Source organism: Ovis canadensis, chromosome 13 (assembly GCF_042477335.2).
Source record: "Ovis canadensis isolate MfBH-ARS-UI-01 breed Bighorn chromosome 13, ARS-UI_OviCan_v2, whole genome shotgun sequence".
In the NCBI taxonomy this organism is placed as follows: Eukaryota; Metazoa; Chordata; class Mammalia; order Artiodactyla; family Bovidae; genus Ovis; species Ovis canadensis.
This window is the reverse complement of record NC_091257.1, coordinates 46907983-46934578: the sequence shown is the minus strand read 5'-3', so window position 1 is coordinate 46934578 and position 26596 is coordinate 46907983. Positions and strand designations below refer to the sequence as shown.

The window sequence follows — 26596 nt, the reverse complement described above, 5'->3', positions numbered from 1 at the left end:
AGGGAGATCTATGAACTGTTTCACAAACAGTGAAATCCTTCAGTCAGAGTAGCCAAAGAAAAGTAAAGTAAAAAAAGAGTGAACAAAGCCTCCAAAAATTGTGGGATACCATTGACAGAAGCAATCTATACATTACTGGAGTCAAAGAAGAAAAGAGGGACAAATGACAGAAAGCTTATTAAAAGAAATAATGACTGAGAACTTTCCAAATCTGGAGAGAGATCTGGATACCCAGGTTCATGAAGCTAATAGGCAATCCTCAAATTTCAATTCAAAAAATTTTCTCCAAGATACATTATAATAAAACAGTCTAAAATTGAAGATAGAGACAATTTTAAAAACAGAAAAAGAAAGATTAAGTCCTCACATATGACGAAATCTGCACGAGTCAATCAGTGAATTTCTCAGCTGAAACCTTGCTAACCAAAAGAGTAAGATGGTATATTCAATATGTCGGGAAAGAAAACACAAAAACAAAACCAACCAAACAAGAATACTTTACCCAACAAAATTCTCCTTCAGAAATGAAGGCGAGATCGAGACTTTCCTCAAAACACAAAATCTGAAGGAGTTCATCACCATTAGACCTGCCCAATGAGATATTAAAAGTAGTTCCTCAAGTTTTTTTCAGTGATAACAGGAGACTATCATACTTCATGTTCAACAATGGATATATCTTTCAGATGGAAAATCAACAACGGAACACTGGACTTGCACAACACTATAAACCAACTTTGACTTAACAGCATATACAGACTATTCCAAAACAAGAGCAGTGGAATATATACTCTTTTTAAGCAAACATGGAACATTTTGTGGAAGAGATCACATGCAAAGTCACAAAACAAGTCTCTACAAATTTAAGAAGGCTAAAATCTTTTTTACTTTATTTTATTGCACTTTTCAATGAAATAAAACTAGAAATCAATAACAAAAGGAAATTAAGAAAACACACAAATACTTGGAAATTAATCCATTCTTGATCAACCACCAAGTCAAAGGAGAAGTCAAAGGGAAATTTTAAAATATTTTGAGACAAATGAAAACAATAATAAAATATACCAAAGCTCAGGGGATATAGCAAAAGCAGTACTGAGAAGGAAGTTTTTAGTGATAAACACATTTAAAAAGATCTCATACAACCTACCTTTACACCTCAAGTAAACAGAAAAAGAACAAACTAAGCTCAAAATTAGCATAAAGAAGCAGATAATAAGGACTAGAGCAGAAATTAATGAAATAAAGAATAGACAATACAAAAAACAGAGAAAACTAAGAGTTATTTTTAAAAGATAAACATAATCAACAAACCATTAGCTGAACTAATTGTAAAAAAGAGAAAAGACCAAAAATCAGAAATGAAAGAGGAGATGTTACAACTTATGTCACAGAAAATTTTAAAAAATCACAAGGGACTATTATGAACAATTACTTATTAACAAGTTGGATAACTTAGAAGAAACATTTGAAAAACCACCAAGACTGAGTCAAGAGGTAGAAAGACTGAACAGATCAATAACAAATAATGAGACTGAACCTCCCAACAAGGCCCAGGACCAGAAGCTTTCATAGGTAAATTGATCATCAAATATTTAAGAAAAATTAGTACCAATCCTTCAAACTCTCCTAGAAAATAAAAAAGAGAACATTTCTAAACTCCTTTTATTAGGTCAGCACCACCTTGATAGCAGAGCCAGACAAAAAAAAAAAAACAAGAAAAAAAGCCAAAAGACTATCTAGGCTAATAGTCCTGATTAACATGGATATAAAAAATTCTCAACAAAATATTAGCAAACTTAATTCAATAGCACATTGAAAGGTTCATAATGACCAGGTAGGACTTATCCCTGGAATGTAAGGGTAGTTCAACAAAAGCAAGTCAGTGTGACGACATCACGTTAAGAGAATGAAGGACAAAAATCACATGATTATTCCAGTACATGCAGAAAACCAGTATCTGGCAACATTCAACACTTTTTCATCAGACTCCAAAAAAAAAAAAAAAAAAAATACATTAAGTATAGAACTTACCTCAACACAACAAAGGCCCTACATGAAAAACCCACAGCTAACATCATACTCAATGGTGGAAAAACAAAATTTTCTCTCTAAAATCTGGAATAAGACAACACCTGTCAAGATAGCTATTATAAAGGGAAAAATATATATAGTTGGTGAGGATGGATATGGATTAACTGGAATCTTTGTTGTACACTGTTGGTGGGAATGTAAAATGGTTTAGCTGCTATGGAAAATAGTATGGAGCATCCTCAAAATATTAAAAGTAGATCTACTACATGACTATGACCTCTGGGACTGAACTGAAATCAGGATCTTAAAGAGGAATCTGCACTCCCACATTCACTGCAGCCTTATTCACAACAGCCAAGAAATGGAAACAACCCAAATGTGCACTAGCAGATGAATGAATATGGAATGTATACACAATGCAATATTATTCTGCCTTTACAAAGGAAATCCTACTCTTTGCAACAACACTGAAGACATGGTGAATGAAATAAGTCAGTCACAGAAAGACAAGTACTGCGTGATTCATCTTATACAAGGCATGTAATATAGTCAGAGGTAGAGAAGTAGACAACACAATGGGGGTACCTGGAGATGGAGGAAGAAGAGCTCGTTACACAAGATGGTAAGTTCCACAAATGTGCTCTAAAACATTGTGACAGTAGCTAATAATAAAGTATCATGCACTTAAAAATTTGTTAAGGTGAATCTCATGTCTAGTGTTTTTATCACAAAAAAAAACCACAAAGGGACACAAAGAAAATTTGGAGCTGATGGATATGTTCATCACCCTGACTGTGGGGATGGTAACACGAGTATATACATGTCCAAACTCATAAAAGGGTAATTTTAATTATATGGGTTTGTGTGTTTATTACTGCAATGAAGTTGAAGAAAAAATTTTGTTCCCAACACTGAAATGACTATAGCCTGCATCTAACACCCCAGTTGCAATATTAGCACTTATCTCCTCTTGTAGTACTGAACACCTTACTAAATTCTACCCTGTGCTATAGCTTTAAATGTATGTGTTTTCTTTCCTTACACATTTGTGAACTTCCAAAAGGCAGTGGCAGGACCTTGCTGTGTTGAAGGAACCCCAAAGCCACCCGTGGTGTTGATGATCCACTAGGAGGACTCTCAGGGCTCAGTACACTGCACTCACGGCTGTAATTTATTGCACCAAAAGGACTTCAAGCAGAGCCAGAAAAGAAAAAAGGTACATGGGGGGCTGTCAAGGGAAACCAAGTATGAGCTTCTGTAAGTCCTCGAACCAAAGTCACACAGGACGAGTTTAATTCCCCCAGCAACAAGGCGTGACAACACGGGTGTAATGTTGTCAACCAGGAAAGCTCACTACCCTCGGTGCCTGGAGCTCTTACTGGGGCTGATCATGTCCCCCGATCATGTCCTACTTGGCATATCCCCAGATTCTAGACTCCCAGAAGAAAGCAGGTGATCAGCATAAAACACATCATTTGCTCAAATAGTTTGGGCCCAATGTGCCGCTCTTCTCCATTCTGAGAATGGTGGGAACCCTCCCTAAATCCAAGCTCCCAAAGCCAATCAAGGCCAACCTTGGAAACAGGACCCTCACAACATGGCAGTCAGGCCCGTTTTGCCAGCTTTTTTTCTGTCCACTTAGTCATTGTTAGATCTCCCTGGTACTCAAACATCTGCTGAATTCCATTTTCCACTTCACATTTTTGCTAAAGCAAGATGATGGGAAATAAATGATCATTTCATGTATACAAAGAACTGTTTTATATTTTAGAACTGGTATACATGTGTTTTTAAAAACTTTGTCTTGCCACTCAACATAGTTTTCTTTCACCCTTTAATACTTCAAGCTTGGATAAACCAATTTCACATAAACAGCTAGTTAATCACTGTAATAAATATAAAAGTAAACACAAAGTAGTGGTTAAATCACCACCACAGAGGTAATGGCCTGGATATGATTTCTATTTTTAATATCTATTTGGGATCTGACCTAAGGTATTTAGTCTACAAACCTTCTTCTGTAATGATAACACTTTGAACTTATGTTAACAGTCAGCAGCAGACTGTTAAGTCGATTCTGACCAGTAACAAACTTATTAGTCTCAGTAATAAAGAACTTTGAGTGACTTGGCAGCTCTGCTGGCAGAATCCAGGCCTGGTGATGTCAAACGATGCTTTGGTAAAAATCTGGAGAATTCTGTCACAAGTCCTCGTGTTTCACCACCAGGCTGGCAGGACAACTTTTCCAGTGGGGCACCATGGCCCTAAAATTATGCTCGAAATAAGATGCTTGTCTTTGAGAATAGAAAAAAGGTGGCTTGACAGATCAACACAATCTCCTTTTCTTTTTCTTTCCTGGACAATGCCAATGATTGCAAAATATGAAAGCCTGCCTAGATGATTTCCTCAATTGACTCTCTTGTGTGTTCTGAAGAATTCCTATGGATTGTAAAGAAAGCATACAGGTTCTGTGAATTTAGCTTTTCCAGGTGTTCAGGAACACAACATCTGAAATCTGCTCATCTTCACAGCTCTTGACTCTGATGGCAATATTGGGGCAAAAGGGTCCATCAGTGGGATGGGCCAAGCTTGGGGCAACCCTAGACTGAAAAGTTTTAAACAGATTTTACAGCACAGGGGTTCACAGACAGGATTTATAGATGGATTTTAAGTATCTCTGAAACACCTGAATTATATGCAGCACTCTAGGTAGGGGCATTTTTCTGGGGAGAAGATCCAAAGCTTTCTTTACCTTTTCAAATGTGACTGTGACCTCAGGATGCTTGTGGAAACTCAGGCCAACTGGATAAGGAAACTTAGGCCAAAAGAAGGTTGCATATCATCAGCACTTTCCAAACCAGTGTTACCAGGAGGATGGTCTGGGGCACTTGTTAAATTGCATCTAATTCTCTTCTCCAGGAAATTAAAATTGAATCACTTAAAAAATCTTGATGGACTCCCCTGGTGGTCCAGTGGTTAGGACTTTACCTTCTAATGCAGGGGGTATGGGTTTGATCCCTGGTCAGGGAGCTAAGATTCCCATATATGCCTCACAGCCCCAAAGCCAAAAAACAGAAATAATACTGCAAAAAAATCAATAAAGACTTTATATTTTAATTAAAAAAAATCTTGATATGCATTATGATTGCTTCTATCTCAAAAAGTAAATTAAAACAAGAAGGCAAGTGGTAAACCCCAGTACAGCACGTCAGAAAATTATCAGTGATTATGTTCTATGACATGCTCATCCTTCAGATTCTGTGGAGATACATCCACTGCTGCCCCTATGTTGGGCAAATCCAGAATATTTCACACATTAAGTAAATCAAAACCCTAAAAACCAATGTTTTTCAGATGTCATGAAAAACAATAAATCACAAATTGATGGTTCTGTAACATTCTTTCCCAAATAACCTGTCTGAAATCCTAATCAAGAAATGTCTACTATAGATTTTTCTAGGTTTAATCTCAGCAGCACCACCTACTGATAATTTGAATTCAGTACTTTATATAAGCTCAGCAATAGGAAGATTAATCAACTAATTGGAAATCACCTAGAACATGCTTGGCTTTTCATAAAATATGTATAATTTGACAGAGGAAAATTTTTTTAAATTTTTGCAAGTGGTGGATCAAACTGCATTCAATGACAAGGGTTGCTTCAATCACGCAACAGACTGAATATTTATGTTCCCTGCAAAATTTGCTGGAATTCTAAGCCCCAGGGTGATGGTGTTTGGAGGTACGGCCTTTGAGAAGTGATTGGGTCATAAGGGCAGAGCTCTTCTGAATGGGATTAGTATCTTCTAAGAGAGACCCCAAGGAGCCGTCTCCCTCCTTTCTTCTGCCATGAGAGGTTATCGAGAGAAGACAGCTATGAACCAGGAAGCAGGCCCTCACAAACTGAATCTCCCAGCATCTTGACCTTGGACTTTACAGCTTCTAGAACTGAGAAATAAATTTGTTCCTTATGTAATTTCCATCTCCCCTCTGCTACAGTTTTTTTTTTTTTTTTGCTTTGCCATGCAGCATGTGGAATCTTAGTTCCCTGAACAGGGACTGAATCCATGAACACTTCAGTGGAAGCATGGAGTCCTAACCACTGGATCACCAGGCAAGTCCCCCGGCTATGGTACTATTATAGCAGCCTGAATAGACACACACACACCCAGGTATGTTTCTACTCTGTTGGCTATTCTCCGTCCATCCCCTCACCTATGCCCCCATCATTCTGTATTCCAGTTGGGTTCGGCCAATGAGATGACTAGCAAGAAATCAGAGGGCAGTGGGAGACACTAGGGTATTTATTCCTCTCGTCCCTCTCTCCTGACCACTGTGCCATTCATAGCTCTGTCTGTCCCTCCTCCACTGGTCCAGCTCTCACCTTGTGTTGCTGTGTAACACTTACCCCTCTTGACTCAGAGGTCCTGACAGTAAAGGATGCCTCCACTTCCCTTGCTGGCTCCTTCAGTCTTCAGTTTTGCAAAAGCCTGTTTAGTTGACCTCCTGTGTGTAATCTGACTTTCTGGCAGGCCCCTGACAGGGACACGGAGCTCTCTGGAGACTCATCGTGCTTACTGTAAAACTGAAGTGATCACTTACTCAATATTTAGGTGAGTACAGTGGGAAAGATATTGCTCTAGGTACAATACACATAAAAATATGAAAAAGATTCCATTATTAGGAATCTCCCATTAACAAGAAGTTCATATTAATATACATACAAGGGGTTTGGGTTGACTGAAAACTTCAATGATTCCACATAACTATTCTAATTTCTATACAGTTATCATTAATCTTAGGTATCAAATAAGTCAGCCTTTTAGCTATCACGTTTAGCTATCACATTGCCAGTGCCCTAAAAGAGTTTCACTGAGTTTATCACCATCAGACTGGAACCTTGTGGTTTATTTAAATAATCTTAAATAAGCCAGCTGGAAACCTGGAACCAATTATTTAACCTGAAAATGTGTATTTTTACATTCTAATGTAGTCTCACCAACAAATGTTTCGAGTTCTTCTGTAGGACATACATACACACACACACAGAGTACAAAATTCTCCCTTTATGTGAAGATTCTGCAGAGAAGGGGCTGCCTCATTCTCCCCTGTAGCTTCTGGAGTTCCCATACGTTAGAAAGTGAATCATCGTTTTAATTACAAGCTGATGAATAAGAGCACAAACTTTACTCAGCTTTGAGCCCCAGCCTTGCCCCCATCTGGCAGGACAACCTTGAGTAAATTACCGAACTCTGTGCCTTAGTTTCCTCTCTCCATCAGCCCACTTTAAATGAGATTTGAAAAGCACTTAAGAGTGGTACCCATCCCACAGTAAGAACAATGCAAGTGCTTGTTTAATAAATAAAATTAAGGTGATGCTGTTTTTTCACATCACTGCAGGAACAGCAGCTGGAACAGAACTTAAGAAGACATAACTGTCTCATTTTATAGATGATAAAGCTGAGGACCAGGAAAAGATAATGCACTAAGCCAGGGTGGAAAATGTGACTGACAGATACCAGCCCTAGGAGGCTCACTCACCAACACAGCATCCTTTAGAAAGAAATGGAGCAATTCTGTCCAAGAAAACTAAACTCTGATGTCAAAATGAACCTATAAATGACCTGCATTTGCATCTCCTGATTTATAAAAGTATTTAAATAAGTATCTACTAAGTGCTATGTGAAAGAGGAGTGAAAAAGTTGGCTTAAAGCTCAACATTCAGAAAATGAAGATCATGGCATCTGGCCCCATCACTTCATGGGAAATAGATGGGGAAACAGTAGAAACAGTGTCAGACTTTATTTTGGGGGGCTCCAAAATCACTGCAGATGGTGACTGCAGCCATGAAATTAAAAGACGCTTACTCCTTGGAAGGAAAGTTATGACCAACCTAGATAGTATATTCAAAAGCAGAGACATTACTTTGCCAACTAAGGTCCGTCTAGTCAAGGCTATGGTTTTTCCTGTGTTCATGTATGGATGTGAGAGTTGGACTGTGAAGAAGGCTGAGCGCCGAAGAATTGATGCGTTTGAACTGTTTTGTTGGAGAAGACTCTTGAGAGTCCTTTCGACTGCAAGGAGATCCAACCAGTCCATTCTGAAGGAGGTCAACCCTGGGATTTCTTTGGAAGGAATGATGCTAAAGCTGAAGCTCCAGTACTTCAGACACCTCATGGGAAGAGTTGACTCATTGGAAAAGACTCTGATGCTGGGAGGGATTGGGGGCAGGAGGAGAAGGGGACGACCCAGGATGAGATGGCTGGATGGCATTACGGACTCGATGGACATGAATATGAGTGAACTCCGGGAGATGGTGATGGACAGGGAGGCCTGGCGTGCTGCAATTCATGGGGTCGCAAAGAGTCAGACACGACTGAGACCGAACTGAACTGAACTGAAGTGCTATGAAATATAAAAATTTAGAATGCAGTAAACCTGGAAAACCTGGTACATTACTCAAAAGTCAGCCAACTGAAGGTCAAATCAATAGTTAATTTTTTAAAAATCAGTGGAAATAATGGCATGATGGCCTTGCCCATTTAACTCAGAAAATGATGGTTTTAATTTTCCTCTTCTTTCTCTTTTTTTGGAGAGAGATGGCAGAGTTGTCAGTCATATAATCTCACAGATTGTACTATGGCAAAACACAATTCTTTGAATCTGAACATGCTCACATGCTCTACTGCGATCCTTTTGACCTTGTAAAGAGGAAAGAACATTTTATATCCTAGATATACCTGATTCTTTTCCATCACTTAAAAACATATTTTTTTAAGTTAGAAATAAATGGTGACAAGCCACTCACCCTCCATCTCTAAATGACTTTTGAGAGTCAGTATGGATATAACTGCTCTTTGGAAAACAAAAACTTGTTGCAGGAGGTGATACAATTAAGGAACAATGTGAGCAAAACGCAAATTCCCAAGAGAAACAGTAGGTGAAATGCAGGCTTTGTGGCTTTTGAAATGTGGCTTTGTCCAGGAGAAACAGTAGGTGAAATGCAGAAGATGCACCCAGATAAACTGAGTCACACAGGAACATGCAAAACACCTGCAGAAACAGGCAAAACCCACATGCCGGCATGTCTCACCCCACCACCAGCAAGCAGCCTCAGCTCACCCAGGGCTGAGTCACACACACAGCCAGATCTGGTGTCACAACCTGCTCTCCTCTTCTAGCAGTCCCTATGCCCATCTGCATGTTAATTCACAAATCCTTCCCATACCCACTCCCAAAGGCTCACGTCAGGTCTTTGTCAGGGTAAAGAGTCATATCCACTGTAATGTTCATGTCTTCGTAAACCATTTAACACATGAAACAGTGCTACTATTTATATTAGGTTCCTATTTTTATTCTTAAGTTTGTTATTGCAGATGCTTTGCAATGTTGTGCCTCTAATGGGTTCTTCTCATAAACTCTAAGGCTTTTTTTATCGTGTAGTAATGCATGCTGCATAGTGATTTTTAGGACACATAAATGCCCGACAGAATAATTCCCTGTATTCTGAGCTCCAGGTCATCAAAGTTACAGCATTTTAAATCCAATAAACAGGAATTATCTGTGAGAACCACAACCAGTCTTCAGGTTTCTCTTCAGTTGATTTCATTCTGCATAGAATTTTACATTTCTCAAACCACAGCTCTTGGAATAAATATCTAGAAAAAAAAATGAATTATACACAGCATTTTACTAATAAACACGTGAATTACTAGATATAAAAAAGTTTAGAAATATGACTTTCAAAAGATACTATACATGGTAATTTATTCTACTCAATTTTAATAATGCTCACCTCTTGGTCAAAAATGAAAAATACTTCAGTTTTTAATCTCAAAATGTGTTTGACAAAACTGTTAAAACTTATTACTTAAACTCAGCTCCTTCAGCTATTAATCTATCCTCCTTTGCTTAGTTTTTGAGACAAATTTCCCTGACCACTGTGAATTACAACATACATAAAACAAACATTTGGTATAAACTAGACACTTATTCAATTTTAGTGCTCCCACTGAAAGCATAAATAGAATCATGCTCCAGTAAGTATTCTTTAGCAAGTAAAAACTGGAGGATATTTTTTTTTGGAAGACATTTTTTGCTTTTCAAATAGACAAGTCAGCATAGTTAGACACAAATGCTAAATAAGAGTTAAAATAAAAAACAGAACTTTGCTCCCTTCATACTGAAAACCTGAAGGAAATGATTCTCTTTCAAGTCCATGAAAGGCATGCACAGGAGAGATACTCCTGTTTTGTGGAACGAAGCAAAAGCACAACACTTTACCGTACAGCCTAATAAAGTTCCATTCCAGACATCAGAAGTCTTCCTGTTTCAAATGCATATTTAATTTAACCCGAAGGAAACCCACTGGCCTACCAGCTCCCCCTCCAAATAAATTAAATTTGGCAACCATGTCAATGAAATAAAAGTATCCTGATGTTTTGATATCAAATTATTTCACTAAGACCAATTAGAATGTAAGTAATCTTTCAAAAATAAAAAAGACACATTACCTATACCAATACAAAATTTATTTTCACTATGACGTAAAGTAAAGAACTTTGTCTTTTTTGTTTGTTTGCTTGTTTTGGTAAAACCTAACCAGTATTCACTCTTGAAATTACTCTTAAAAAAATCAGTGTGAGACAGCAAAAAAGATTCTAAAAAGGAACACACTATTCCTGCTGGGAATATAACACAACTAGTGATAACAACTGGAAATTCTGTCTTTACCCCTCTATAAAAAGCTTATTTACTTTATGTAATACTTTTAATGAGATTCCATGAAATATCATAAACTTAGGAAATAATTTTTAATGCCAGCAGGATATCTAATTTCCTGAAGTCCAAACAAGAACACTATAAAAAAAATATTCATTTTATTTTTGAAATTGTTCTATGTAACTATGTAAAATACTGTACACATGTAACTGACATTGACACATAAGAAAAAGCTGATTAGAAAAAACTAACCTTAAAAGCTAATGTTTATGTGTATTAATAACTTGTAATCACACAATACATTTTTCTAGGTCAAATATTTGTGATGCAAAAAAATGCCATTGCTAATTTTGTACCTTATTTGGAATATTAGAAAAAGACTCTCTCAGCCTGTCTCAAAGATGGAAGCTCCTAGTTTCCATAGTTCTCCAGCATTTCAGGTAATCTGCTTATTTGGTAAATAAAACAGAAAAAGTATACATTGGTTTTGTCACCATTCTCACCTCGGTGAGTCCAAGGGTACTATTCTGCTTACAAGAACATCAAAAGCAATAAAATTTCATAATAGGCTTAGTCTGTTGTTGCCTCTCCTTTAGCTTGAAACAAGATACGAAAACAGTATATGCTTCAGAGCCATAATTATTTAATTTTTCCTTCAAATCGGCACCAGTGAAAGTGAAAGTACTATCAAGTGAACGTGCTTCTACTCAAAGTGCAGATATTCCTCATGGGGTCACGCAAACATCAACAAAAGGCTCAGGAGTTGACTAACGCAGGGGTCCCCAACCTCCAGGATCTAACGCTTGATGATCTGAGGCGGAACTGATGCAGTAAGAGTGCACAATAAATGTAAAGCGCCTGAATCACCCTGAAACCATCCCCCTGGCCCTGGTCTGTGGAAAAATAGTCTTCCACGCAACCAGTCCCTAGCGCCAAAAAGGCTGGGGACCGCTGGACTAACAGACGTCAAGTATCCCAGATTACACACAGGGACTGTTATGACCATATGCTGGGAACATGTTCCCAAATTTCTGTACCTTGTCTGCTTCTGAGCTGTGAGGTAACAGCAGTGGCACAGATGACCTGTCCAGGCTGAATGGCGAGAAGGCTGAGGCTCTGAAGCACAGAATTTCTGCAGCTTCAAAGGATCATGTAACAGTTATACTAAAGTGACAATTTATAAATAAGTAGAAGGCTGTGGAGAGATTCATGGAACTGCTAAGGATCACATATCTAGCAAGATAATTCTTTTGACAAAAGACATATCTGGGTTAAAATCTGAATTCCTAAGGGTCATGAACTAAAATGTCCACATCGTAGTAGAATAGAACCGCAATAAACTTGTGAAACATAATTTAGTTCTTATTCTTTTCTTCAACCAGAAGTATCACCACATCCTTTACAAAAAAAACCCATGTGGTCAAAAGGGATACAATTTACAGTGCAAATACTAAAACCATGTGTTTTATCCTGTGCCATCTACCATGTATAGAAATGGGCTTGTTATAATGAAGCTTCCTTGGTAAATATTTAGTGAATTTACCTGTATTCTTCACTGCAACTTCTTTAGTCATGTTTCACAACTCCTTTAGGGTTACCATATTTTAAAACTACACAATATCAAACATATTCAATTGAAACATTTTTTTTCCCCTCTGAGGGAAGAGGAACAAAATTCAAAACCAGTACACAAGTATTTTAATCATACCATATGGATGTTTCATATTTGGCATCTTAAATACCTTCCAGATAGTATCACACACAATTAATCAAAAACATTCTCAATTGTTTACATACTAGATCTCTTTTTGAAGTATTAAGATATGTAATTATCTTGCACTTAAGAAATTTCATATAGCCTGACACAGAAACAATGGATTACAAATACTGGGTTTTTTTTTAAAGCCATTAACCAACTGAAATAATATGAGGGTTTAAACCAGCTACTTAACAACCTGATAGTGTATATTATTGTAACTTGCATGTGTTTCTAACTTTACTCTGGGTATAAATTTTACTCAGCCTGATTCCAATTTGGCAACCAATCTCAGGAGAATAAGTAAAAACTAGATTTTTTAAAAAGGAAGTACTTCCCTCCCTTAAAGTGATTTCAGTATCTTAATAGAAGATATGAATAAAAGGTAATGAGTCTTTTAAAACAAACATACCAAAATGTACACACCCTAAAACAAAGTTCTATACTTGTTGATGCCATTTCTAAAATACTTAAAAGCCACTGTGAGTGAATCAGGTACATACAAGCTTGAGAAAAGCTGATTTGGGTTTGAATGGGGATAGAAGGGAGCCAATTATTTTTAAGGGTTCAGATTTTCTTCACTGACTCTAATTGCAATTTGGTAAGAAGGACACAAAACTGTACTAAGCATTAGTGGACTGAGCACACAGCCTCTATTTATAAAGAATAACCACATCTGAAGGCTCAAAATGTTCACTTATATATACACTTTTCTGAGATTGAAAAATTTAGATTCACCACCTTTAACCATAAATCACATAATTCTGACTAACTTGTGAAGGGTTAATTAAGAAAAAAGAGGACTATAACGGGAACAGAGCATCAAATAATAAATAATAATTAACATAAAAAAAAGAGAGATAAATCCAGAATGTGGGACACACTAAAAGACAACAGGTTTGATCTTTAAAAAGGCAAAAAAAGAGAAGAGATTAATCCAGACTCATAGAGAATAAAGGGACATTAAAAATGTGATCTATTTCCTGGAATTAAAAAAAAACTGTACCTATAAAACAGGGATAATTAGGGGTGATTGATAACAATTATATTATAGAATTACTACCTTTAATTTTCTTAGATGTGATAAAGGCTTAGGTTATGAAGGAAGAGGTATTTATCTTTAACAAAATACATGATGAAATGCTTAGGTATATAGTTTAGTGCAAAGTCTAACTTTGCCTATTCACACAATAAAATATATGTAGATATGCACATAGGGACACACCTATATACAAGCATGAATACACATACACACACACATATATATAAACATAAAAAGATAAAGTAAATGTAACAAAATGTTAATGATTCATGAATCAAGGTGAAGAGTACTCAGGTACTCAATATATTACTTCAATCTTTTTATAACTGAAAATTCTCAACATAGAGAGTGGCTGGGAAAAGCATCACTTATAGTATCAGATGCTGACTTCCAAGGGCCAACCTAGTAACACAGTACTTCCCCTCTGTCTAATCGTAACCTCTAAATCAGTGGTCTCCAAATCGGGCAGATACATTCTAGGGTACCGACTAACGAACCAGAGATAAGTGAAGAAATATTAGAATTTCTATTAATAAATTTTCCTCTTATCCTTGTAAGATTTCTTGAGTTTCATAATGTACTACATGTATTACTACAGTAGAACTTGTACCATTTATAAATACACATATTTTGAGGCCATAAACTCAAAAATATTTGTTACTGATGGCATAAGATTAAAAAAATTTGAATATACTCTTTTCTAAAATACACGTAACTTTCTTAAGTCTATGAACACCAAAAGATATTAGAACCAGTTCCTTTCATGTTTATGCAGGAGCTTACTGACACTCAATATGTAGTCCTTACCAGAAACCCTGACTCAAAAAGAAACAGGAAATGGAGAATAATGGCATTGGCAAGTATTAACATAAAGCTAGGAGTAGGAAAATCAGCAAAGAACACTATGACCACAAGTTATCATCAATAAAGAGTTAGGCTTTGTTCAATAAGGAAATTTGTATGGAAAAAATATTTCTGAAGCTAGAAAAATCAGGGCGGGAAATAATCTCAAAAGAAGACCATATTAAAAAAAAAGTGCATAAAATTCAAGGCAGTTTTGATTAGAAACAGGGGCTGTAATCATAAGTAGCACAGAAAATAACCTAGGGACTTCCCTGGTGGTCCAGTGATTAAGACTTCGATTTCCAAAGCAGGGGGTGCAGGTTTGATCCCTGGTCAAGGAGCTAAGATTCCACATGCCTCACGCTCATAAAAAAAACAAAATATAAAACAGAAACAATATTGTAACAAACTCATTAAAGACTTTAAAAATGGTTCACATCAAAAAAAATCTTTAAAAAAAGAGAGAAAATAATCTAGGTATTGACAAGAGCACTTAATCATGATTCTAAAATAAAAAGATAACTGAACATAAGGTCTTTGAGAAATAGCTAAGTAAGTTTTTTCTTTATGTTTATTCTAAAGGGTACAAAGATTCATTGACAATGAAAAACTTTTAAATTAGAAAATGATATGATTTTGTTATTAAATAAATAATGATACAACAGGGCTCTATAATTGCTAACTGGTAAGATGAGAAAAAGAATACAGTGATTTTAATGTCTTAAATGAAAATTTGACCAATTATACCAATGGACCTCAATTTAGAAAATAATTGTATAGTTTTTGCAGTTGCAGAGTTTATCATATAGGACATTAATTTATCCTTTATAAACTTGAAGCCTGGGACTAAAGATAAGTTTCATGCTGAATTATACATGTGTCATTTCTGAAAACTATGAGAAAAGAACGCTAAGGGTCTACTAAGCGTTTTAATTACAAAAATTAAGAGGTATAGAGACAAACTTTCAGAAGTCTTTAATACAGTGAAGAAAATCTCTGGCACAGAAAAAGGTTCCTCATGAGTAGGAGAGACAGTAACAGCAAAGCAGGACCACAGAGTTAGGGGAAATGAGGGGAAGGACGCACTATGCATTATTACTAGTAGGCAGGTTTAGGACATTGATGTATTAGCCATCCGACTGACCATGGGGTTTGTTGGCTACTCTTGCTAGACAGTAACTGGGCAGAATTTTTCCATTCAGATGTGACTGGCTTATGGATACACAAACTTTATAAAACTTTATAAAAGTAAAAAAAAAATTTACTGAGAAGTAAAATTTGCTTCCCAGAAATTCATATTATAGCTAATTTATTTTATAAATAATTCAATTCCCTTTAAAAGGGGACAGCTACCTGTTAAAGAAAAATTTTACGAAAGTGCAGCACATACTCTGGTTGCAGAACAAAATCACTGTGCTCCTAATTGGTCCTTTGCTATTTCTATCCTTGCCGTGTCACCTGAAAGATGGAAAATCCAGTGCTTCCTTTTCAGTGGAATTTTTTCCATCTGGTATTTTCATACCTAGTAAGTGAAAGCTGTTTAGTTGCTAAGTCATGCACAGCTCTTTTGTGACCCCATGGACCATAACCCGCCAGGATCCTCTATCCATGGGATTTCCCAGGCAAGAAAACTGGAGTGAGTTGCCATTTCCTTCTCTAGGGGATCTTCTCAACTCAGGGATCAAACCAGCATCTCCTGCTCTGCAGGCAGATTCTTTACCGCTGAGCCACTGGGAAAGCCTAGTAAAAGAAAACTGCAAGCTTATAATATAGTATTAGTTTTAAGTATTCATCATTTAAATCTTTATAAAAGCCTAGTAATATGACTAGGCAAAGAAACTTACACATGCCTTGTAATAAGGGTAGCCTTTGCTCATTTCACCATTCTTTGACTTTTATAAGGCAAAACACATACTAGAGAATATGTTATTGATTTTACAGCACGAAGTGTATCAAAATAAAATGGGACAATGATACATTTTGCCATTGGTATTGGGGAATTCATCAAAAGACAGAGAAAAATACAGTATGAATTGAGACAAAGTATATCACTTAAACTATTCAAATGGCTATGAAAAATATTACAATCTTTTGACAATGTTTAGCAAAAAACATATTAAAAGTTTTAATGTAAAGTTTGATTTCGAATTTTAAAATTACTGTTTGAGGGCAATGTACTCTAAACTCAGGAAAGCACAAATTAGGGTGATGTAAGATGGTGATCTAAATTTGAACCTACCTTGTCAAAGGTAGAATCGTGGGGTCAAGAAGGAAAGCAAGTACCTGATCACAATAGTCTCAGAAAATACAAATTAAATCTTCATTTATGGTGTGAAATCTGTTAATACATCAATTCATATACTATGGTACTCAATTCTTCAGTTGTTTCAATACGTGTTAAATAACAGCACAACTAGGGAAATTATAAATATTTAAGGAGATTAAAATATCAGTAGAAAACATATTTCATATGGATTAAAAGAAAAAGCATTCACTCGAAACTACTTCTGAATAAGAAGCCAAATTAATTTCATTCGGGAACTTTAAAAGAGAAGAGAGACAGAAAATCCTATAAATCCAGTTTCAAAGACAAGAATAAATATACAAACTCTTAAGCAAAGCCAGGAATCTCGATGACTTTGAAACGTCTACTTACACTCATTTTAATGAAGAATTAAAGGATACAATGTGTTGAAGACATATTTAAAAGGCTAGTAGCGGAATAAGACAGATGAACTGAATTTTGCCATAGCCTAAATAATTACAAGAGACTGAAATTGTAGTGTAATTCATGTTCTCTTTCCAGTTTAAAAACTTCTATCCTTTGCCTCTATCTTTGGTGTCACTGCCACCAATAAACACAGTATACAGCTTAGAAACCTAATTACTATCTTCGACTAGGAAAAAGTAAATTGACATTATCTCTTTAAAAGTTAAGATATAAAAGAATGCAGTCCGACTTGATTTTTGTCTCGTGGTCCCACAGTATTCTGATATATCATGCCAAAATGTCAAAGTTTAAAAGGGAACATCATCATTTGCTAGAAGTGCACCAAAAATTTAGCTACTGTACGCTGGTGTGATGACAGCTAGTAGTATGCAGAGGCTACAGAATGACATAACATATGTGCGTTCAGCTCCCAATTACTCCCAGGAAGGTTCAGTTGAATGGGAAACTGAAACGGGGACAGTAACACCTCATGTACATATGCTACAGTTTTGTTCTCTTGCAGTTTAAAAGGATAGTGTAATTATCTTCAATTTACACAAAACATTATGAAACATGGTAGCTGCTCATGATTAAAATAAAATAGCAATGTCAATTAATTTAACAGTGTTAAATATATTCACATGATCACCACTCGTGATTCAAAATGGCCAGTAGTGAAGTTACACAGCAACCTATGTACACAACGTTTGCCACAACAGTGTTGGTAAGTTTGACTCTTTGCAGGCCAGGTGATTTTACGAGACAGATAATCTTGCATTGATCCTTTCATATTATGAAAGGAATTATATGTTGTAAGTAGTTTCATTCCTCACAGGGGAGGGGAGGGGAGACCCTCTAAAAAGTCAGTACAAATTGAAGAGGGATCTCCCTTCTTGAACATTGGAACGTGTTGACCAAGATATGATTCCTATAAGCTGAGGGTAAACCAATCTTAAGATATTAAAGGATCTTGTAACATTGCCATTGGCGATCCGTGGGTATTTGCCACAAAGGGGACTCCAGTCCTATAGCAGAGCCTTCTGGGAGTACGGCTGCTGCGGCTGAGGTGGCTGCTGGCCGCCCCCAGGCTGGGGCAGTGTGGACGGTAATGTATAGTTCGGCACCTGGGACAGGCTGGTCCCTGCGTTCTGGTAGATGGTGACGTCGGGAGCAGCTGTGGCGGCAGGGGGAGGACTGTACACTGAAGCCTGGCTGGGATACGTACTTCCCGGGACGGAGCTGACCATTGTACTGTGGAGGGGAAAGAACACTCAGTTAGGTCAACACTGACTGACACAGCCATTCAGAGATCAGTAGGAAAGCTGTTCACTAAACAGTTACTCATTTAAGCGACCCATTCCATTAAGTATTTATTAAATGGCTAGAATGTGCCAGATACTGCTATTTGAGGCACTGGGATATCATAAAGGAAGACGGGGGAAAGTCTCCACCATCATGGAACTTATATTCTAAGAGGAGGAAAAAGATGAGAAAAAAATGTGTAATATGTCAAGAGGTGGTGACAATAGGTGATACGAAGAAACACAGGGACTTCCCTGGCGGTTTAGAGGGGGTGACACCGACGACCTAGGAAAAAGGGCACTTCAGGCAAAGAGGACAGCAAGCCTGTGAGAAAAGGCCAGGCATGTTCAAGAGATAGCAAGGAGGCCTTGATGGCTGAGCAGGGTAGGCAGAGGGCAGAGCGGCATGAAGTGAGACAGCAGAAACAGAGGAGAGGAGCCTGCGTGCACAGGCCCTGTAGACTGCGGTCAGGATCCTGGCCTGTGGCTGAGGGGGATGGTTGTTTGTGGACAACCACAACTGGTTGGTTGTGGACAGAAGAGCAATTGGGACTTGGCTGGTTCAGTGGTTAAGAATTCGTCTGCCAAAGCAAGGGACCTGGGTTCGATCCCTGGTGGCGAACTAAGATCCCACGTGCCGAGGGGCAACTAAGACTGCACACCATAACCAGAGAGCCCGTGCGCTGCAACTGCTGAGCCTGCGCACCACGAGAGAGGCCCACGTGCTGCAACTAGGCAGAGAAGCCCCTACGTGCTGCAGTGAAGACCCACCACAGTCAAAAAACGGACAATGTGACGCGACTTGGTGTTAACAGGCTCACCCTAGGGTGACAGAAGTCTGGAAAAGTGACAACCCGAGAATCAAAAATCTATGTAAAAGAATAAGAAACTGTCTGCTAGATATGGACGGAGGGACACTGAAATACCTGCCTACCAAAGACACAGGAAAAAAATTCCTCTTGACTGTGATTTGCAATTAGAAACCTTGAGTCAAATGTCATATACCTCTACGATGTGTACTTCCACCTCCATTGTCACTACTTCCAATTTTGTTAGCGTATGTTTGTTTTGCCATCAGTTTTCTCATTCAAACACACACAGATGCACATGTACCTACACACAACTGTTCCTAATATATCTTTTTAAAAACTGCCTCAAGGTGTTTGTGAAGACTTTTCAGTGAACTGAAATATATAACTCACTGGCCTAATACATAATACAGCCCTTGAAACTCCCATCAAAACATTTATTTATCAAGTATCTACTGAGTCCCCACCAGGTGTAAAACTCTGTGCTACACAGTGTGGCTCTGAAGGTGATGGACCCCACTCCAGCTCTCAGGACACAACAGCCTAGTTGGGGACACAGACAAGACGATGGTGTCCTGGGGGCCTGGGACAGCAACAGAGGAGCACCATGCTGGCGAGGGAGACAGCGAGACAGCCTTGGAGAAAGGATGGAGCCTGGTGGGCTGCCGTCTATGTGGTTGCACAGAGGCGGACACAACTGAAGCGACTTAGCGGTAGCAGCAGCAAGGACTAGAGAACGAGTAGAACAGCCAAATGAAGAGGACTCAATATTTTGATATTAATGCTCTGCCAAAAGCACCTCTTGAAATGCACCTGTGTTTCTGCAGAGGTGATATTTACAGCTAGCCAATAGCCAGGCTGGGGGACACAGCACAGGCCATGGGTCTAGGACAGGTGGCAGGAGAGGACAGAGCAGTCCCCAGCCAACAGTGACACGGCACTCTGACTCTGCAGCACCTACTATCAGAGCAGCTCATTTACAAGGATAATACCTCAAGGCTCTGGACTAAGAGATCCAAGTCACCTCCAGGGATGAGAGCCACTAGAGCTGCACGTGACAGGGTCACCGAGTACCAGCTGGGATAGAGCAGTACCTCTGGATAAGGCTCAAGTTTCTAAGAGCGTCCTACTTCATTCCCGTACACTGGCTCACTTCTCAACAATTTCCACCTCTACTCACTTTGATCTAATTTTAAAGTAACATGTTACTCTCCTAAAAGCTGCTCCCTACTGATTTCCATGTAAGGGTATTTGCTTTAACAAACTGAGAATTAAAAAAAAATGTAAAGTCCTTGGACAGACAGGCAGGGTCCCACCTAACTTCTCCCCTAAACCCTGTAACCCAGTAGGCAGTGCTGTCTTCTGCCTGCTGTCATCTGATGCCTGTAACAGGCTCCCCACCACCCTCCTCAAGGTCACTTCAGAATACAAGACGTGACCACAAAATCATGTTCGGAATCCCTCAGCATCCCTAGAGTAGGGCTCCTGAGGTTGAACAGTACAACAGTGAAGGCAGGACAGGAGCTCTGAGACTACTCCAACGTGGATGCAGGTTCCCAGAAACTTCTGTTGTGAACTCTTAAGTCTACCTGTTTGAGTCAAAGGAATGACTTCTCGTTGAAGGAGAAAAAGCATTCATAAATTATGAATATTATAATGCATACATATAATCATTTACATGATGGGGCATTATATGTAAATGACCAAAACAATGAGCCTGACATTTCATCATCAGCTACTCGCCCCATGAACCATGTCAGCTTCTTGTTACTGTCTCCTTCCACGTGGTTTATTATGCTGTGATATATATATACTAACTTCCTACCAGGGTAAAAAGAAGGAAATATTTGTTTCTAAGAGACAGCTCAGAACTATAAATTGTAAAGGAATAATCAAAGAACACTTAGCTTTTTATGTGAAATTTGTATAAAAATGTTAAATTACAGAAATCAAAATAAACAAGTTTCATTAAAGTCCTTAGCTAATATCACAGACTCAGAAAAAAACAAAAGAAATTCTGATGGGAAGGAATATCAAAAATACCTAGCTACATCGCTTCTCGGCCTTTTGGCTAAGATCAAGTGTAAAAATACCTAGCTACAGTCTGAGAGAGAATGGGTTCATGTATAGGTCTGGCTGAGTCCCTCTGCTGTCCACCTGAGACCATCACAACACCGTTATTTGGCTATACCTTAATACAAAACAAAAAGTTTTAAAAAATAATGAGGTAAAATCACAATCCAGCAGTTCACGGAATCAGTAGGACAGAGGACTGGCATGCTGGCTGGCACCGCCACGCTGCAGGGGGTGCCAGAGAACCCACTTGCCACCACAGACAGGGCTGACCTTCTGCTATCAGTGATGACACCCATCCTGCATTTTTTAAATCCATTTTTCATGATTACAGATGATCGACGGCACTTGAGGGTTTCAACAGCGCTACCCGCAAACAACAGTCAATAATCAAATTACTTGGGGTAGGAAGCCTGGGCTTGCTGAGTAGGAAGGGCTGGGTTTGCAGATGGTGGCACTGCTCCTTGGCTGAGGGAAGACAGCTGCTCTGGGGGCAGGCTGTAGCTCTGCAGGTGGCTCATCTGGGCGCTCCCTGCGACCAGGTAAGCACCACTCTGAGGAGGGTACACCTAGAACAGTTCCACATAAAACATGTTAGGTTCCCTCTGATTTTAACAGGCATGCTTTCAATTACAAACAGAACAACAATCACATCTCTGAAATCCTTTAAGTTACTTCTGCTGTCAGGCATTTGAAAAAGTTACTTTTCAGTGAAGTGGGCTTCTGATGATTTTTGTTCTTAGGTAAACAACAGCAAAACTCATGTTCCCCTCCATAGAGAAGCAGTAAAGAAACTGACCTTGAAATCTGATACTGATATAATCTCTCTTTCCATGTTGATACTGTATCTACCTAAAAGGAATCCCTGACTCAACAGACATGAGTTTCAGCAAAGTCCAGGAAATAGTGAAAGACAGGGGAGGCTGGCATGCTGCAGTCCATGGGGTTGCAAAGAGTCACATGACTTAGTGACTGAACAATAACAACAACAAGGGAATCCTCCAAAATGCTTAAGAAAGTGTATTTGAATTCACTGTTTTACAGCAACAGTTCACACATGTTCCTTGATACCTATTAGAGATATACTAAATATTTCCTAAGTTACAGTTCATTGAACACAGAGCAAGCTAAGCTACCCTTCAAAGTCTGCAGGGTCAGCAGACTTTGTCAAGGACCCGGATAGTACACGTGTCAGACTTCGTGGACCACACGGTCTCTGCCGGCACTACTGAGTTCTGCTCATAGAGAAAGCAGTCAGAAACGATGTAGAAACCGAAGAGAATGGCTGTATTTCAGTAAAAGTTAAAAAAAAAAAAAAAACAGGTGCAAGGGTTCGATTTTTGCCCTTGGGCCATTGCAAATCCCTGCATCTAAAAACTGTATTTGTTTTAAGCCAGAGAGATTAAGGTCTCAAGTGCCTCCCAAATCTTAACATGCATAATATTCTAATTTTCTGTAGTATTCATTAGATCCTTCCATCTCACATGTTTGAAAACTGTTCAGGGAGTGCGACTCTCACTAGCTGTTACTGTAAGATGGTAACACCACCATCAGGACACGAAACCACCACCATCTGAGCGCCTGTGTTAAAGTCACAAGAGAAGCACCACACACAGAATCCAAAAGGTCTTCACTGTAAACACAGTTAGTCCAGTTCTCACAAAGGCAATTGTTTGTACTTTGCAAAACCAACAGGAAGGGGTTCTGTTTGTCTGTTGGCTTGCGCTGGTATCATGACTCATGGGTACGTGTTGTCCAGCCCCACATTTCTCAGGTCTGACTGCTCTTCTTCAGGGTTCTGGACCCCCCCTTCAGAAGTGGACCTCACCAAAAAACAAAAAAAATTCACGTGCACAAAGTTTATGGTACTCTGTGTGGATAAAATACGGTATCTGGCAAACTGCTCCCTATATCCTACACTTGGTGAGTTTGTGGGAAATGGGCTCTGGAAATAACTGCTGGTGTGACGAGTTTTAGGGGCCTGTGCTGCATCACACATGTTCCCATGTAATGGAACAGAAAAAAATCCAGATCAAGGCAGCTCATTGTAAAACTGAAAATGGTAGATACTCACAAGGACTTAGTAATATTAAGAAACTGTACTCACACAGACAAAAACTATCCTTCTTAACCAGAAAATTAGATGTGAAGCTTTGAAAATACCCAGACGTTTGGATCTCACAAACGTGAGATTCAATACACCTGGGGTAGAGCTAATGCATCTGTATTTTTTTTTAACTTGATGGTGACTGATGTGCACTTCTGCATAAATATAATTTTTTAGAACAAGAACTATAGGTATAGTTAGCATACTATACATTGTACTTGTCAAGTGGAAAAGTCTTCTAAACTTTATTTTTACTCTGAACATTACTTTTGGGAAGTTTCACATTTTACAAAAACATAGCTATTTCAAATAATCTCAAATATATTTGAAAATTTTAAATGAGATGCTTGAGCTTTTAAAAGCTTACCTGAGAACCAGAAACTCCGGATGACTGAATATAATACTGCTGATTCTGTAATTTTGCATACATGGAATACATGGGGTCTTCATTCATTAACTTCGTATACAAGGACAGGGCTTCCATCACTTTAACATTCAGTTCTGAGAGTTCTGAATGTTTTCTGAAATATTATACAAGAATGTAAAACATCACTGCTATTTAAATGTTCTAAGTAATAAGATGTATCAAAATAGCAAAAGTAGGCAAGAATGGTGTTAAGTAAACACTATTATAAATGTAACTTGGTGACAAAAAAAATATATCTTATAGTTCAACTCCAAGGCAACCAAAAGTGTTTAAGATTTAGGTGTTGTACGGGTAAGATTTAGGTGTTGTGCGGGAAGGACTCGAGCTTACTGCACTTGACTTTACCTCAAAATATCTAGGTTTCCCTCATTAGTATTACAGATGGGTCATTTGTGGGGCTTGGTGATGCCACTAACAGCAAATATGATTACAACAGTTAACCCTTATTTAAAAAAAAAAAAGAAAAAAAAAGGACTAACATTAGAAAATCCCACACACAACGGGGCGGGGGGGACAGATGGGTGTAATTTCGACTCTCAAATCTAGTGGAAAACAAGTGAAAACAGGCATATCTGTAAAAATAAAATAAAAAGGCATCTCCATTCCAAGATGCAGCTTAGAGAGCTCTGTAGGGAAGAGGGCACGCAGCACAGGCAGCACACACCCGGTCTCACCTATCGATATCCTCCAGCTTCTCATCAATGAGAGGCCCCATCTGGTGACACATTGCTAAGACGACGAGATGGAAGAAACGTAAGACAATGCAGCAAAAGACAGCAATTCTCTAAAAGATGTCATTTGGAATAATAAAAATTCTATCAATTAACCTTAGGCCCGCAGAACCCAAGACTGGTTCTCCTGGATATTTATAAAATCAGTATTTTCGACTGACTGCTCTGCTCTCAGAAAACTTCAGTACCAGTCTTCATTTTACAACATTTTAACATGTTGTATAAAATTTTTAATTTGGATAGAAAAGTATACAAATTTGAATTCTACCAAAGGTTTAAACTGCATGTAAACATGAGACTGGTCACAGAAGAGCGAGAAATGTTAACAGTGTTTATATTGTCTTCAATTTTATTTAATAATAAAAGTACTCTGTAAGAGAACATCAGATATAACCCTTAATTATTTTTTACTTGTGAGATAAATGGAAAACAAGGTTTACCTTCAAGATGAAGTAACTCTGGAAGATCCGGTTGATCATCACTGGGATCTGTACTTTGCAACATCTGTAGCAACTGGTCCATTTTATCCTACAGGAATTAAACAGTTAATATAAAAAGCAACAAATCACTCTGCCACAATGACTTCTCACTTTGTTAATTAGATAATGGATGAGCTTGTAATTCACAGATATGAAAACTTCAATTTTGCTTTAATGTATTTACTATCCATGTATTTCCTTTACTACCATGTGAAGTCACAGTCTTGAAAGCTATTTCTTCTTGTTTTCGAAACTGACAACAGAAATTCTCTTAAAGAAGAAGAAATAGAGCAACATTTAAATTTACAACATGTGAGTTCATTAATCTCTGATGTCATGCTCGTGGATTTCCGTCTCACTTTGTTTTGGAGCATCGGTAGCCTGGCCACAGTGACAGGTGTACCCTATCAAGCTGGCGTCATTACTTATGACTAACAACTCGGTTACTACTTCTCCACTGGGAAGAATACAGCAGCTGTTTTATAAGGCACAGCTCAGCTCTATTCCAGCTGTTCCTCTTCTAAGTAGCACCAGAAGGATTTATTCTACATTCCCTTTCCACCAATGTTTCAGTTTGTCATCAAAAAAAGGGAGGATGATTTGTGGTTTCTCTATTCTCCTGTGTGAAAGGCTGGAAGGCATCTCAAAGCAGTGACTCAGATCTATTTCAGAATCTTTTGTTTTAGACCAACAGAAATAAAGAAGCCATCATGACATAAATACTCGTAAGCATTGTATTAGCAGAGATGTATCTATATGTAAGTTTTAAAAATCAAAATATAGATCTCCTGTACCAAACAATATTACTATAATAATTGCAACCTCTTCTCCATTCATGGTTTTGACAAGGTTATACTACTAAGCATAGCTACTTAGATAAATTATTTAAAGACTATCAATTTGAAGCAAAGTCGTTACATAAACCAAAACAAAACTTTACAGTCTGCACAGAAGAATAGTTTGAGAGATAAATTAATCACCAAGAGCGAAAATGACACAAGTATATTAAAAAACACTCCTGAAGTCAAAGAATTTCATATTCTGAAATAGATACTACTTTTCAAAGTAAAAGAGTCCTAATTTAAGCAGTCTAACAGAGAAGGCACATGTCAGGAAAGTGTCTGAAGTCAAAAAAAGAGAGAAGGAGTAAAATGAGAGTCAGCTAGCAAGTGGGTAACTTCTGTCCTCTTGGCTTACAGAATTCTATACCCTATTTGAAATTATCTATCAGAGAAATGAGGTTTCTAGATAGACCCTACATGCATTTTCTTTATTAATATTTATTTACTTGGCTCTGCCAAATTCGTTACAGCACATGAGATCTTTGATCTTCTTGTGGCATGCGGGATCTAATTCCCGAACTAGGGATCACACCTGGGCCCCCAGTGTTGGGAGAGTGGAGTCTTCGCCCCTGGACCACCAGGGAAGTCCCCACGCATTTTCTGATGTCGTGATATAGCCAGAGCTGACTTCCCTGCCCCTATACAGGCCCTGGCTCTCAGCACAGCCTTCAAAAGAGTGCTCTTTGAACGTTAGTCCTCTGGCTCCCTCCAAGAAGGCTAAAAA

The 26596-nt window shown here is 38.2% G+C and overlaps 1 protein-coding gene across 6 annotated transcripts in view; it reads right to left on the bottom strand.

The window, feature by feature from the left end:
• Positions 1–5122: 5122 nt before the first annotated feature.
• STAM (signal transducing adaptor molecule) overlaps positions 5123–26596 on the bottom strand; it is a 65776-nt gene continuing 44302 nt past the window's right edge. For 2 of the 6 annotated variants that reach the window (XM_069547597.1, XM_069547599.1), the window contains 6 exons: positions 24992–25079; positions 24495–24549; positions 23761–23914; positions 21686–21855; positions 18228–18354; positions 9364–9689 (listed from right to left, as the gene is read on the bottom strand). In XM_069547597.1, coding sequence (XP_069403698.1) covers positions 9663–9689; positions 18228–18354; positions 21686–21855; positions 23761–23914; positions 24495–24549; positions 24992–25079 — 621 coding nt within the window. In that variant the 3' untranslated portion in view covers positions 9364–9662. Of the gene's footprint in view, positions 6617–9363; positions 9690–11108; positions 11198–17027; positions 18355–21685; positions 21856–23760; positions 23915–24494; positions 24550–24991; positions 25080–26596 lie in introns of those variants that run through there. The other 4 variants (XM_069547596.1, XM_069547598.1, XR_011248129.1 and 1 more) reach the window with 3 other exon arrangements.